Source organism: Alosa pseudoharengus, unplaced genomic scaffold, assembly GCF_046254945.1.
Source record: "Alosa pseudoharengus isolate Yale_2024_CS ecotype anadromous, Long Island Sound unplaced genomic scaffold, YU_APseudo_1.1 YU_APseudo_1.1_scf_11, whole genome shotgun sequence".
NCBI lineage: Eukaryota > Metazoa > Chordata > Actinopteri > Clupeiformes > Clupeidae > Alosa > Alosa pseudoharengus.
The window spans coordinates 18,228,962-18,244,612 of NW_027468576.1; the positions used below are offsets into that span (position 1 = coordinate 18,228,962).

Here is a 15,651-nt window from a genome sequence, read left to right on the forward strand (position 1 = left end):
GAATGGCACTTCTCATCATACAAATATCCAAAATCTCATCATGATTTATTGCTCTGCTGTATTGGTTTGTTGCCAGGCGCAGACACTAAGATCATGAAAAACTGTGGCAAGGTGATATTAAAGACAACCCAAGTGGAGACGATCCTCAACAGGGTTATTCTGGCGGTAAGAGATGTGCCGTTTTGGATAACCGGCAAGAATGGATCTAGTCACATTGTTGTTAGATTGTAATTGATTGCTATATCATAGATATAGACTTATGTACATCACTTAAGTAATTACTCAATATTTCATTCATGTTTTTTCAATTTAAAGCTAACAGCTAACATGAATTGAGTAATGTTAGTTCCCAGAAGAAAAGCTACTATAAACAAATCATAGTCATAACTCATAAGTCATTTTTTCTGTAACCCTGTTGCCTTAAAGCAACACCAAAGAACTTTTCCTCTGTCGCACCACGCTATTTGTTTATCCAGCAACGGCTTTGCAAATAACGATGTCCATAGACAAGGTAGAATATGTTGCATGATTTTATGAAAGTACGATGTATTGCGACATCATGCAAGTCAAATATGCAGTTTCTTATGTCTCATTCCATCGAACTACAAACCCGCTACCCGATCTAGCAAACTTACATAGTGCGGTTATAGCCGATAGAGGGCCGCGAAGCGAATGCAGAAGTGCCGTTCACCCTGTTACGAGTTGATGAACCACGGAAACAATTTTGGAAACATTATTTTAAGGTACAAAAAACTCTTTGGTGTTGCTTTAATGCTTGGTATAGGGGTATCAAGTTCAAACTGGGCTTTGTAAAAAGCATTAAGACATTCATATGTTATGACGCTATATGAATAAAATGGAATGGAATTGAATGACCTTCATTATACAATATACGTAACATTACTTGTGGTTTATAAGCAGTTTGATTAATCACTCATGATAATTAACACATTTTCTAATGTTAATCGGTGATCTGCTGCCTTGCCTGTCTCAGATCATTACATTTGTGCTGCTTGTGGACCTGCTGTTGGCTGTTGGCTCAGGTGTGTTTGAGCACCAGTTGTCCTCACGCCTGGAGCCACTGGCGGCCCTGGGGGGCGACTCGAGTACAGCCTACCGAGCCTTCCTCACCTTCTGGGGCTACGTGATCCTGATGAGCCCCGCTATCCCCATGTCCATGTACATCTCGTAAGGACCCAAACCTCCCGCAAACTCCTACACAGTACTTGAGAGGAGATTCTAATATATAATTACTTAAAGGTACACTGTGCAGGTTTAGCCATTTTTGGCAACTGTAGAGCTCCCTCTAGAGTCGTGATATATTGATGTTTTACTCTGCTGTTGTAAATAGCAAACTTCTCGTGACTAATGTCCCCTGTACACAATGAAAATGTGTACAGGGGACTAAGGATTAACAACAGGCAAAAACTATCTCCAAAGAGCTATATCTACTGACAAGGTAGGCTAATGTTTCACGATTCTTCCGAGATTTGTCGGGCCGCAGTTCTTGAAGTTGCATGACTGGTTTTCTCGGTAGTGACTCACTACGTATACAGTATGCTGCATAGTTATGCTAGGTGAATGATTCGCCTATTACACGTTGTTTACCATGAAATTGGAAAATCTTGCATAGTGTACCTTTACTGTAATTAGTTGTTATATACTATATTTGTCTTTGTGATTCTCCCTGGAGATTTTCATATATTGTATCACCTCTGCACAGATACATTGTTAGCATAGTAACAATGGCAGTCAAGATGATAGACAGTTCAAAATGTTCAGTGTTTAGAGCTTAACTTTCCACACAAGTCTGGTTCTGTGACTCTGCAGTGACTCACTCGTCATGTCCTTTGCAGGTTTGAGGTGATGAAAGTGATCCAGAGTCAGTTCATCAACTGGGACCTGCAGATGTACCACGCAGACACCGACAATCCCGCTCACGCACGGAACACCTCGCTCAATGAGGAGCTTGGTCAGGTGGGACACCTGCTCAGCGACAAAACCGGCACCCTGACCCAGAACCGCCTGCTCTTCCGCCAATGCTGCATTGCTGGGGACATCTATGGTCAGTCAGGACGCCCTAGCAGTGGCCGACACAGAAAAAAGACATGGTCCATTCAGGGAAGTGATTTTAGTGAAATGATTCCCTTCTGTGTTTTTTTTCTTTTTGTTTAGGGGATGTGCCAGCCCATTCAGAGAATCAAATGGTATGTTTTCACTTGGACATGAACTCTGTTAGCAAAAGTAGGAAGTATTTGTTAGAAAAATAGGAAACATTTGTTAGAAAAAGTAAGTTAAGAAGCATTTATTAGAAAAAAAGTAGGAAGTGAACTAGGGTTTGTTCAGTATAGCAATACCAAGATAGCTCTGTGTAAACTCTATTTAGAATCATCACTGATTGATCAAAGATAAAAACATGCATCCCTGCCATTTCCTGCTTGTTCTCTCCTGAACTGTCTGATAAATGGTTCTGAGATGTTTCTTGGTGTTTTATGCCCCCAACGTTGTCTTCAAGGCAGTGCTGCGCGGAAGGCACAAAGGTTAGGCATGGGTTAAGGTTAGGGTTAGGGTTGGGGTTAGGTATAGCCTTGGTATAGCCTATGGTTAGGTATAGCCTTTAAGTCAGCGGTGGCAGCGCTGCCTGGAAGACGATGTTGGGGGCATAAAACACAATTGAGCTTCTGAGACCCACCCCTGCTGTCCTCTTGTGCTCAGCCTCTGGACCTGAGCTGGAACCGCTTCTCCTGTGGTGGGCTGCAGTTCTGGGACCAGCGACTGGTGGAGCGGCTGGTCAAGCAGCACTGCCCACAGACCAGAGAGTTCTTCATCGCGCTGGCGCTGTGCCACACCGTCATGACAGAATGGAAGGAGGGTGAGAGAGAGAGAGAGAGAGTACTTAACACTGGCACATGATGGCACTGGACCCTGAACTATTTTGGTTTCATTTCTTCAGTCCGTGTGTGATGCCAAGCTGCCCAATGCTCTCTACAGTCATGAACATGAAGCATACACTGCTTTGTGAGCTAAAGAGGGAGAATGTGCTATGTCAATGGAGTAAACTGTTCCAAGTTCAAAAGACATCTGAAGTGGTTATATCACAGGTGATGGTTACGTTTAAATGTTTTTTTCTCCCCAGGGGCTCCACATTACCAGGCTGCGTCTCCTGACGAGGAGGCCCTGGTTGGGGCGGCACGGGAGATGGGCTGTGTCTTTCTCTCCCGGACGCGAGACTCTCTCACCATCAGCGAGCTGGACCACACGCGCCAGTATCAGCTCCTGGCTCTGATCGACTTCACCAGCAAGAGGAGGCGCATGTCTGTGTTAGGTGCGTCTGCTGGGCTGCTCTGCCCCCTGGAGAGGAAATGCAGTAGTGTCTGTTTGTTTGTTAGTGTGTGTGTTTGTTTGTTTGGTGTTGGAATTTGTATGTAATGGTTTGTCTGTGTGTGTGTGTGTGTGTGTGTGTGTGTGTGTGTGTCTTGTCTGCATTGGTGTGTGTGTGTGTGTGTGTGTGTGTGTGTGTGTGTGTGTGTGTGTGTGTGTGTGTGTGTGTGTGTGTGTGTGTGTGTGTGTGTGTGTGTTCTGACAGTAAGGGAACCAGGTGGAGGGCTGAAGCTGTACTGTAAAGGGGCAGACATGGTCATCCTGGAGAGACTGCAGAGGGACTGCCCACACAGGGATAGCAGCGATAGAGCACTGGATGTGAGGGACTGAAAAACACAGGAACACACTCATAGAACAACAACAACAACAACAACAACACATTACATTTATACAGTGCTTTTCACAATACTCAAATCGCTTCACAGTGACAGGGGAACCTCACTAACCACCACCAATGTGTAGTACCCACAAACACATACATGCACATCTACTTGTCTCTGTCTTTCCCTATTTCTCACACACACACACACACACAAACACGTACACACACACACACACACACACACACACACACACACACACACACACACACACACACACACACACGTACACACACACACACACACACACACACACACACACACACACAAAAACACGAATACACACACAGAGACACACACATGTACATGTTTTATCACTCCATAATAGCACTGACATTTCTGAAACAAAATAAAACAGACACATTTATAATGTCTCAGTACAGTGCTGTCCAGTCTTCCAGTCAGACACAATTCTCTGTATTACATTACAGTGATAGAAATGGGATGGTATGAGCACACGTGTTTTTTTCTCTGCTGCAGCTGTTTGCCCAGGGCTGTTTGCGGACCCTGTGTGTGGCCGTGCGCTCGGTCACTGAGGCCCAGTGGTCAGAGTGGAGGCAGGCGCTGGAGCAGTGCCAGGCGGAGGCCACATCTCAGCGCGAGGCCAGGCTTGAGGAGCTGCATGACCGCATGGAGAGAGAGCTGACGGTACTCACAGAGCAGTGGGGTTCATTTCGTCCCCTTGGAATTATAAGGTTCTATCAGCATTCTGAGTACTTCTGAGATATTGAGCTTCAAAGTTTTAGACATCCATAGAGTTACATTGATAAGTGGAACAAGCCTCTTTAGATATAATGTCCAAAAATTCTCACAACTTCAAGAAACACCTCTCCATAAGAATATGTCAATTACCCGGTACTCAAGTTTGACAAAAATGTCAGATAGAACCGTATAATTTTAAGGGGATGATTTACTGAGCGTCACTGTGCGTAGGATAATGTTGTCATACACTCCAGTATGACAAGCAAGGCTGAACGTTTTCTGGCACTGTGCCTGAACTCAGGCATGTGCCGGGCCATTTAAGATTTGAAAATAGGCAATTATGTATGGTGGCTTCAAATGCGTCTGATAACAGGCACTGAAATTTTCCTTGCTTCAAGCCCTGGACAAGGACTAAAATGACGTTGGTTTCCTTTGTGCTACATTCCCAACTGACTGATGCATTTAATTCCATAATCACCTTTAATAATCTTTCTTCGGCGAAAAGTTTAGCAGTATTACAGTATTATGTGTCTAACGTATCATATTTACCTTTGTGTAATATCTAATGTAATATCTCTACTATAATATCTAATATAATGGTTCTTTAATAACTCTATATAATAATGTATATAATGTCTAATATCTTGATCTAGCAAAGCAGCAATGACTCATGTCTCAGGTAACACAGTGGCATACCAGTGACAGGTGTGTGTATGAACTCCCCATACCCTGCTCTGTCCCCCCCTCTGCCTCTACTCCTGATCAGCTGCTGGGAGTGACGGCCATCGAGGACCGGCTCCAAGATGGAGTCCCCGAGACCATCTTAACTCTCCGGCAGGCAGGCATCAAGGTGTGGGTGCTGACCGGGGACAAAACAGGTATGTATGTGTATGCCTGTGTGTGTGTGTGCGTGTGTGTGTGTGTGTGTGTGTGTGTGTGTGTGTGTGTGTGCGTGTGCGTGTGTGTATGTGTGTGTGTATGTGTTATATGTGTTTTTGAGTTCGATTCAGTGTGAAAATGTAAGTGTAAGTGTATTTGCAATCAAATAAATTGTGGAACGTGTGTGTTTGTGAGGCAGGAAGGTAATGTAGCAGAAAGGCATGTCACAATCAATCCACTGCTCCTCAAGCAGACAGGAAGGCAGACAAGCAGACAGGAAGGCAGGTAGACAGACAGGCAGACAGGTTTCACTGGGCAGACAGTTTCACCCGGCACAAGCATCACTGGCTTCATCCTCCTCTTCCTTTGTTGTCCTCCACAGAGACGGCGGTGAACGTGGGCTACGCCTGCAGGCTAATAGATCCTGACACCAGCCTCCTGCAAGGAGACGAGCTCAGGTCAGATGCACCACTCTTCTCCTTGCCTCGCCCTGCGTGGATGCTGTGCTGTATTGAGCCGTGCAAATTGTGTTAGCACTGAATCTTTCGTGAGGGTGTGTGTGTACCCATCTGCATCCCTGCCTATGTGTGCAGACATAAACATACACACACACAGACATGCACATGTGCTTGCATGACCATGTAGCTGGACACATGCATGTACTGCTTGCATGCAAACACATGCACATCAATATATGCTGAATATTGTGCAGTTTGTGAAGCATGCAAGAGAACTGCAGAGATGCATGTTAACACAGAGTTGTTAAAACAGAGTTTAACAGTCTTTTGGAAATACCCATAATGTATTGCACTGCATCTCATGGGCACACACTTTATTTTTAGTTCCCTTTTAACCTCAGTTTGTCCCTAATCAGTTACGGATCATTTTACTGTGCATTACTACAGTATATGGTACTGGGCTGCTGTATCTAATGTTTTATTTGACCTCAGGCAGCTTCTACAGTCTTCTGACTCAGATGTAAGGATAATCCAGGAGAAGGAGAAATCAGAAATATGGTGCACAGACAAATGGATGTCCAGGGGAAAGACTACAATAGTCGTCAATGGACTAGAGCTGGTAAAGCAATTCATTCTTTGTAAAGTCAAAGTCTGAAAGCACTCAGAATGCACATTTATCATGTTGTTTAATGTATGTTTGAATGGATCAATTAATCAATCAATCAATCAACCAATCAACCAACAAATCAATGAATCAATCAACCAATCAATAAAAGCAAGCCAATGTTGTCATTTGACCTTAAGATAATGCGTTCAAACTCATTATGATGCTACACTACTTATAATACGGAAAATGGCTTTGTTATTCCGGGTAGGAACAAGACCCTTTTCGTCAGTTTTAGATGTACTGGCTTAGTGCTAAATGGCATTGCAAATTCTGTATTGTAGTATCATTGAATCTCTTCTCATGTACTGCACTCTCTGCTACTTCACCATGCTGCCCAGTAACAATATAAACAAGCTTATGAAAATCATTGTCACATGCTCAAAAAGAACTGGCCTCCCCACTCCCAATCTACCAGCTCTTGTTGACACTGCCATCACTCGCAAAGCACAGAGTGAAAGTAATTGTGGTGAATAATTACTTAATATTAACTTAGACTGGCAAACTTCAGGAACACTCAGGAATCAGGTTTATTCTGTTACAAGCAGAGAGGGTAAAAAAATGGTCTATGGTCTATGTAGGCCATGGCCTCTGCTGGATCAACCTCTTACTCTCTTCTTCAGTTCTCCATCGTTCTTCTGACAAACAATGCAAGTTAGTCACTTTTGTATGGGTTAAACAAAGAAAGAATTGGCGCCAAAACAATCCCACATGGTTGGTTCTCCACTTGGCATCAGACACACCTACTCACACCTACTTCACACCTATCTGAATAGCATGAGGAGAGATTACATTACATTACATTACATTACATTACATTACATTTGGCTGACGCATTTTTAGCCAAAGCGACTAACAACATGGTAAACAGTTTAAGTTTAGAGCAATTCTCAACAATATTAGGACAATTTAAAAAACATTAGAGTACAGTAAGAATAAGTGCATCAGTGAGTGCAGTTTTTAACAGTTACGTGTCAGTTTAAGACGGCTGGTGAGTGCTAGGATCAGCAAGACTTGTTGTAAGTGTTGCTATGAGAGGAGATGTTCTCTAAAGAGCTGGGTCTTCAGGAGTTTTTTGAAAATGGAGAGGGATGTCCCTGCCCTTGTAGGAACTGGCAGTGTGTTCCACCAGCGAGGAACAACAGATGAGAAAAGTTTGGATTGGCCTGAGCGTACCGGAGGTGGAGCTAGACGTCGTTCGTCTGAGGAGCGCAGCGGTCTGGAGGTAGCGTATGTCTGTATGAAGGCATTCAAGTAGGTGGGAGCAGAACCGGAGACTACTTTGTAGGCAAGCGTTAGAGCCTTGAATTTGATGCGGGCCGCCATAGGTAGCCAATGTAGCTGGATGAGTAGCGGGGTAACATGTGCCCTCTTGGGTTGGTTGTAGACCAGGCGCGCCGCCGCGTTCTGGATCATCTGAAGTGGTTTCACTGCGCAGGCTGGGAGACCTGTCAGGAGGGCGTTGCAGTAGTCGAGTCGTGAGATGACTATTGCCTGAACCAGAAGTTGGGTGGCATCTTGATTTAAGTAAGTCCTGATTTTCCGTATATTGTAGAGTGCGAAACGGCATGACCGGGCGACTGAGGCAACATGATCTGAGAAGTTTAGTTGGTTGTCGAGAACAACTCCTAGATTTCTTGCAGTCCTGGTAGGTGAAACAGACAGAGAGTCAAATTTGATGTTGATGTCGTGGTGTATGGTAGGTTTAGCTGGGAGGACCAGCAGTTCAGTCTTTGAGAGGTTCAGCTGGAGGTGGTGTGCCTTCATCCATGTAGCTATGTCTGAGAGGCAATCCGAGATCCGTGCTGAAACCAAGGGGTCATCAGGTGGAAAGGACAGATAGAGCTGTGTGTCGTCTGCATAGCAGTGGTATGAGAAGCCATGCGAACGGATAATCTGTCCCAAGGAGGTGGTGTAGATAGCAAAGAGAAGGGGGCCCAGTACTGAGCCCTGGGGGACCCCTGTGGTGAGATGGTGAGGTGCAGATAGCTGACCAAGCCATGATACGTTAAATGAGCGTCCTGTGAGGTAGGATTCAAACCAGGAGAGAGCAGAACCGGAGATTCCCATGTTAGCGAGTATAGAGAGAAGGATGCGGTGATTAACCGTGTCAAAGGCAGCCGATAAGTCAAGCAGAATGAGTGCTGATGACCGAGCGGTCGCCCTGGCTTCTTTTAAGGCTTCTGTTACAGACAGCAGAGCCGTTTCGGTAGAGTGGCCGCTTTTGAACCCAGACTGATTTGGATCCAGAAGGTTGTTCTGTGAAAGGAAGTCAGAGACCTGTTTGGAGACTGCTCGTTCAATGCCTTTGGATAAGAAAGGCAGGAGTGAGACAGGGCGGTAGTTCTCGACTTGAGCAGGGTTGAGAGAAGCTTTCTTAAGTAACGGTGTTACCCGGGCCGTTTTGAACGCTGTTGGAAATGTGCCGGAGGTTAGCGAGGCATTGATCACGTGTGTGATAGCTGGTGCGATGGTCGGGCTGATGGACTGAAGTAGGCTCGTAGGTATAGGGTCCAGCGAGCATGTGGTAGGACGGCTGCATGTCAGGAGTCTAGATACTTCATTCTCGGAGAGAGGCGTGAATGCTGAAAAAGATGATCTAGCAGTCCCTAGAGGTTGTAGGAGTGCGGTATCTGAGTCAGATGCGTTGAGTGGGCCTGTAGAGAATTGACTGCTGATTGCCGCCACTTTGTTTGTAAAAAATGAGGCGAGGGTATCTGCAGTAAGGCTGGATGGAGGAGGAGGCATCTGAGGGTTGAGTAGCGATTTGAAGGTTGAAAAAAGTTTTCGAGTGTCTGTAGCACTGTTGATTTTGTCATTGTAGAAAGCCGTCTTAGCAGCAGTGATGCTGGCTGAGAAGGAGGCCAGGAGTGTCTGGTAGTTTTTGAGGTCATCAGTTAGTTTGGATTTGTGCCATTTCCTCTCCGCGGCTCTGAGTCTGGTGCGCTGCGATCGGAGGGTATCATTTAGCCATGGATGAGAGTGTTTGGATCGTGCTGGCCTTGTGGTAAGAGGGCACAGCTCGTCTAGACACGAGCTCAGTGTGGAGCAGAGCGAGTCTGTGGCCTCATTAACCTCCAGAGAGGAGAAGGTGTTGAGTGGAGGTAGACCGGAGGCAACCACAGAGGAAAAGTGCGTTGGAGACAGGTTCCGGATGTTGCGGCGGAACGTGACCATCGGCTGAGGAGCCGGAGGCTGTTCTGTCAGGCTGACGTTGAACTGGATGAAGAAGTGGTCAGAAAGATGGAGAGGCGTCACCGTGAGGGTGTCTGTGCTGCAGTTCCGAGTGAAGATGAAGTCAAGCTCTTTGCCAGCTTTGTGTGTCGGTGGGCTTTGAACCAGTTTGAGGTCAAAGGAGTGGATCAGGGCCAGAAAGTCCGCTGAGCCTGGGGCATCTAAGTGGATGTTGATATCGCCGAGAAGAAGAAGCGGACAGTCATGCTCAGGGATGGAGGACAGCAGAGTGTCAAGTTCATCCAAAAAGTCGCCTAGTTGGCCTGGAGGGCGGTAGATGACCAGCACGTAGAGTTTTGCTGGGGCGATCACTGTGATGGCATGGAATTCGAATGAGACATATTTGTTTGAAGGCAGTAGCGGGGTGAATTTCCATTTGTTGGAGATCAGCAGGCCCGTCCCACCTCCTCGTCCAGAGATATCTTATATATCAGAAATATCACTTATAGAATGTTCCAAACATTCTCACAATCAAATCATTACAATCCTTGTACTGAGACTATTACAATGATACCGAACATGAATATATTTACATTTCATGACATATGGATTCAGTATAGCAAGGTAACATCCTTTGTCTTGTGGATCTGATAGCCCTTGGAACCAGTACATTAGCATTTCATTGGGGGAGGGGAGGGTCTGCCAAGAGGGGCCACATGGCTAACTAAAAATAGTTTTGAAACCCTAAAATAATTGCTATCAAGAGCAAAGCACATGATCCCTTCCACCCCCTATACCCATGCATCACACTCTGGTAAAAGTTTTATCCCATCTGCCATCACCGCTCTCAACAATCTGTCGAGGAGGTAGCATTGCCTGTCTGTTGGTTTGGTGGAGGTTTTTTGTCTGTGTAATGTGTAAATGTGTCTTCTTGTTAAATGTTAAATGTATGTACAGACAGACTGTGGCAACAAATTTCCCCCTGGGGACAATAAAGTATGAATCAGAATCTGAATCTGAAATTGATACCAAGAGATACAAAACACCAATTCTCCTATTGTGTATTAACTCATTGAGTGCCAAAAAACGTAATATTACGTTTTTCCTTCCCATGAGTTGAGTGCCAAAAACGTAATATTACGTTTTTAGCTTTTTTTTTTAAATTACGAAACTAGACACTCTAACACACCGTATATGTGATTTTGGGAACTCTGTGATGAATGGAAATGAAATATATGACGATCGTGAAACTCATGAAAACAATCTGGACATTTTATCATAACTCGGTTGCCGCTTTGGGTCGAATCAGTGACGCATGCACGTCATGTCAAAACCAGGCCATTTTCGTGGGTCTATCACAAGGTGGCAGTCTCGCCAGGTCTCGCTGATCACTTCCCGGAAAGTTTACACAAGTAAGTAACAGGCAACACTTCATATTTCATGAAGGACGTTATATCTCCATTTCTAGAAAAAAAACAGCGATTTTGATGAAAACTAGCCACTGTTTAGCTTGGGATTTCTCAGGAACAGAGGCGTGTAGAAATACACGGTTTGCACCCACCGAGAGCTTAAAGTCTCACCTTTTAATCAAGCTATTGTATGTGTTCATAGCTATAACACAGAATATGCTGTGGCTGTACAAAAATCATCAACAATGGTCTAGATTGCTGGCACTCTAGGACAAAGCTCCCGAAAACAGCTTGGCATTCAATGAGTTAAAGTAATCATGAACGTGATGAATGAATGAATGAATGACTGAATGTATTTGAACAAACAATAAGGAATGTGTATTTGCCAACCTTCCATTGTGTTTGCCAGGCGGATCTGCTCAATCAGCCAGAGAGTGGGGCCAGGTTTGTGGCACTGGCCAACCAGTGCCAGTCCGTGCTGTGTTGCCGGGTGACCCCCAGCCAGAAGGCCGATGTGGTGCAGCTGGTGCGGAGGCACACCTCCTCAGTGACCCTGTCCATCGGCGACGGGGCCAACGACGTCAACATGATCAAGAGTAAGACCCCAGAGAGTAGCAGTGACACAAACGAGAAGTGCTGGAGCTGAATGTAATGGGATTTTACGCCTTTTCAATCCCCATTTGTTTGTGTTTGTGTTTGTGTTTATGGTGGTGGGTGCTCTACCGTGTCTATGATCAAAGGTTAGATGTTCTATCTTTTGATCTAACAGCTCTCCCACATGGAAGACTTGACTGTGTTGATACTCTCTCTCTTTCTCTTTCTCTCTCGCTCTCTCTCTTACCGTTCCCCAGCGGCACATGTTGGGGTGGGATTATACGGGGTCGAGGGCAGCCAGGCCGTCCAGAACGCGGACTTCGCTCTGGCCCAGTTCAGGTTCCTGCGTAGGCTGCTCCTAGTGCATGGCCACTGGTCCAACCTGCGGATCTGCCTCTTCCTGCGCTACTTCCTGTACAAAACCATAGCCTTTGCTTTCGTGCACATCTGGTACAGCTTCTTCAGTGGCTTCAGTGCCCAGGTGGGCAATCTTACATTATTGACCTACATTAAGGCCTACATTATTTTTTATGGAGAAACTCCTGTATGTCTTTCAATTCAGATAGAAGGGTCAACAGTCAATAGTCTTCATAGTTGTAGTATTCTTCCCTGAAAACATGTTATCAATATACACAAGGAAATTACTGAAACACTATGCTCATTGGTGCATAAACTCTACTGTACATATAAATATCTCACACAAATCTTCATGGTAAAATGGTAAGATTTTTTTTTTGTGATTCTGTCGTTTGGTGTTGCAGCGTCTGTATGAGAGCTGGTTCATTTCCCTGTACACTATCATGTACACCGCCCTGCCTGTGCAGTGCCTGGCACTTTTTGAGCAGGTAAGACAAGTTGCCGACAGAACCCCCGTTACAGCCATGTGTATCCTCCACACACTCATAACACATAATTGCATTCATCTTAAGACATATGCCTACACCATATGCCTACACCTGCAAACACTGACACACACCACCGAGTGCACTCATTTTAAGGACCACAATGGAAATAAGCCCTGTGGCTTTATTGTGTTTATCCTTTTGACTGATAATTGTACAAAGTCATTTTATTTATTTATTTATTTATATAAGAATCATCCTTTTTTACAAAATACATCACATCAATAAAGATGTTCAATGAATCAATCAATTCCTATAGCATAGGCTGAAAATTCATCTCTTGTTTTATGTCGCCTCTGCAAATAGCCACAGAAAGTGTTAGAAGCAGATCGCACTAATTTACAATATTTAAATAAAGAAAAGTAAACTGTGTACTGCAGAGCATGTTATATTTGTTTCATATGTCTCTTTGTCTTAACATTATTATGTTTATAAGGCAGGTCTTGCCATCAGCTGTTGATAAAACAACATTATTTGACAGTAGTGTCCTGATAATGTCTTTGCCACTGTTAGGACGTGAGTGCAGAGGGCTGTGTGCGTTGGCCAGAGGTCTACCAGAAGAGCCAGAGACTGGAACACTTCAGCCTACGTGCTCTCACCACCACCCTACTCTACTCGCTCTACACCTCCCTGGTCCTTTGCCTGCTGCCACTGGGGGTATTCCAGTACCTTGCACTCGACTACCAGACCTTGGCCGTTACCGTGGGAACATCAGCAGTGTTCACAACAACAGCTGAGGTCATAGATGGGGTCCCAGGGGGTGACATTTTCTGCAACATTCTATCTTCCTGGACACAGTTCTACTCAGACAAATTACAATTTCCACACTAATACATAACATGTTAATGCTGAAGGGCTAGTAATCTGGATAATTGGAATATAACAAAACTGGGTATAGGTGAGTGTTCATAGTGTTTTTCTCTGTTTATTTCCCACAGATAATTATTCAAACTAAGTACTGGACCAAGTACAATGTTGCAGCAGTGATCCTCAGTTTCGTACTGTACTTCTTGTCCACACTGATTTTGCACAGCCCTCGTCTTCATTCCAGGGCTCCCAATGACTACATATTCCCTGGTAAGACTTTTCCTTGTCAATCTTTTGGGCCTCTCTTTCTCTCTCGCTCTCTCTCTCTCTCACACACACACACACCATATTCTTTTTTCTCTGTCTTTCTCTCTCACAGTCACTTACCCACACACTCCAAAAATGCTTACAAGCTCTGGATTCCTTCTCGATGAATCCTTATTAACGTCAGATTAAACATTCTATTTTTGTGGCAGGAGTGTCAATAAATGCCTTTGGAGACGCTGTTGTGTGGCTTACTGTTCTATTGACCACCTGTACTGCCATCCTTCCATCAATGGCAATCCAGGCCCTGGATGTGGCGCTGACGCGCTCCAACACACGCAGGGTAAGAGTCACATGCCACAGATGCTTTTGTCAGTCTTAAGGGCCGTTCACACCAAGAATATAACTATAACGATAACTATAAACAAATATCGTTCTCGTTAATATGAATGACAGCGTTCACACATAAACTATAACGATAACGACATGAAGAACAATATCATTGGGGATCACTTTCAGAGTGATTTTGAGAACGATAAAAAGCTAATAGCCAATCAGAACCCATCACATTTTAGCCATCACATTCATTAACACAAGGAGAGACTTTACTTATCGTTGGTCAGTGTGGACGCTTTTATTGTTATGGTTATAGTTATCGTTCTTGGTGTGAATGCCCCTTAACCGTGTCTTCCAGTGGTAAACCAGCAGTCTAATCTATGCGTGTGTGTGTTTGTGTTTGTGTGTGTGTGTGTGTGTAATCTAAGGGGTATAGCATATTGTGTGCATGCATGTGTGTGTGTGCTTGGGCTCACAATGAGATTGTGAGTGCATTACTGCTCTTCAATATAACTGAAATCAACAACTTTTAGAACACATTCCATAACAGGAACCACTGTAAACCCATTGTAGATGTTTGGGAGTCTCAGACCTTTCAACCTGACGACTGAACCTGACGACTGAACCTGACGACCACCTTGTCTTTAACACTTCTAAAAGTGTTTAGATCTTGTTTTTTTGCTTTGAACTGAACTGAATTTGTGTGTGTGTGTGTGTGAAAGAGACATGAATATTTCAAGGAAGATGACCAAGTTGGACTGTTGGGGTTGATGTTTTTCATTGGTCCATTTTATTGTACATATCCTCTGTCTGTCAGGTTCAGAGCCAGAGCAACCCTGTGCTCACCAAGATGAATGCAACTCCGTTTCGCCGCGGATCTGTCCAGCGGCGGTCCTCATACGCCGCCTCCCAGGGGAAGGGCTTCGGTCGCCTCATCACCTCCGGGGCAGGTCTCCGCACCGCTGTATCCCCCGCACCAAAGCCCACTTCCAATGGGGACGGACTCACACACGGCTCAGGCAACACCCAGGGAGAGTGCTGACACCCTATAAAAGAACCCCCATTCTCCTTTGTGAAAGATGGGGATCTGCACAATACCTCATTTATCCAGAGTTATATATTGCTGATTTTAATAAAGTTTTACTAATAAAATAGATTTATTTAACATTTTGTAATATATTCATTTGTCTAACTTGTTCCTAACCATGAAACATTACTATCATTAGTACATTACACTGTACTAACTAAGCTATTAGTCTGATGGACAAAGTACACAATTCCTTTTTTCATTAAGTGAAGGTACAGACACAACTTGTCAAATATTACTCCAATACAAGTACAGATCAACATTTTACTGGAGTTAAAGTACAGTAATTACTTACGTATTTTTCCTTTTTAATGTATTGTAATATAATGTTTATTTTGTCAATAACAGTGTGTACATTCTTTGGTTGGCCACTAGCACCGTCTTCCAGTTTACTTCTGTACTTACAATACTATAGTCTACCTAATTTGAGTGAGTAAGTGTGTTCACACTGATAATTATGACGAGAAGAAGTGCCCTTCAAGTACCCGGATGGTGCACTCAAAATGGTCAAAAAGTTGAGTGTTGAGCATTGGACACTTCTCGCCCTCAACAGTCGCCATCTTGGCTATGTAGTGAAAGGGAAAAGACCATTTTCAAACTTGTGATAATCGTGG

The 15,651-nt window shown here is 44.3% G+C and overlaps 1 protein-coding gene across 1 annotated transcript in view; it reads left to right on the forward strand.

Annotated features, from left to right (window-relative positions):
* atp8b3 (ATPase phospholipid transporting 8B3) overlaps positions 1 to 15,072 on the forward strand; it is a 20,096-nt gene extending 5,024 nt beyond the window's left edge. Inside the window, exons 11-28 of the mRNA XM_076278223.1 lie at positions 77 to 165; positions 995 to 1,188; positions 1,857 to 2,065; positions 2,176 to 2,207; positions 2,716 to 2,872; positions 3,137 to 3,325; positions 3,587 to 3,699; positions 4,242 to 4,409; positions 5,230 to 5,341; positions 5,725 to 5,800; positions 6,293 to 6,419; positions 11,457 to 11,643; positions 11,899 to 12,122; positions 12,403 to 12,486; positions 13,057 to 13,281; positions 13,482 to 13,620; positions 13,827 to 13,957; positions 14,768 to 15,072. Of these exons, the coding sequence (XP_076134338.1) occupies positions 77 to 165; positions 995 to 1,188; positions 1,857 to 2,065; positions 2,176 to 2,207; positions 2,716 to 2,872; positions 3,137 to 3,325; positions 3,587 to 3,699; positions 4,242 to 4,409; positions 5,230 to 5,341; positions 5,725 to 5,800; positions 6,293 to 6,419; positions 11,457 to 11,643; positions 11,899 to 12,122; positions 12,403 to 12,486; positions 13,057 to 13,281; positions 13,482 to 13,620; positions 13,827 to 13,957; positions 14,768 to 14,992 (2,681 nt within the window). The 3' untranslated portion in view covers positions 14,993 to 15,072. The remainder of the gene's footprint in view (positions 1 to 76; positions 166 to 994; positions 1,189 to 1,856; positions 2,066 to 2,175; positions 2,208 to 2,715; positions 2,873 to 3,136; positions 3,326 to 3,586; positions 3,700 to 4,241; positions 4,410 to 5,229; positions 5,342 to 5,724; positions 5,801 to 6,292; positions 6,420 to 11,456; positions 11,644 to 11,898; positions 12,123 to 12,402; positions 12,487 to 13,056; positions 13,282 to 13,481; positions 13,621 to 13,826; positions 13,958 to 14,767) is intronic.
* Positions 15,073 to 15,651: the final 579 nt, after the last annotated feature.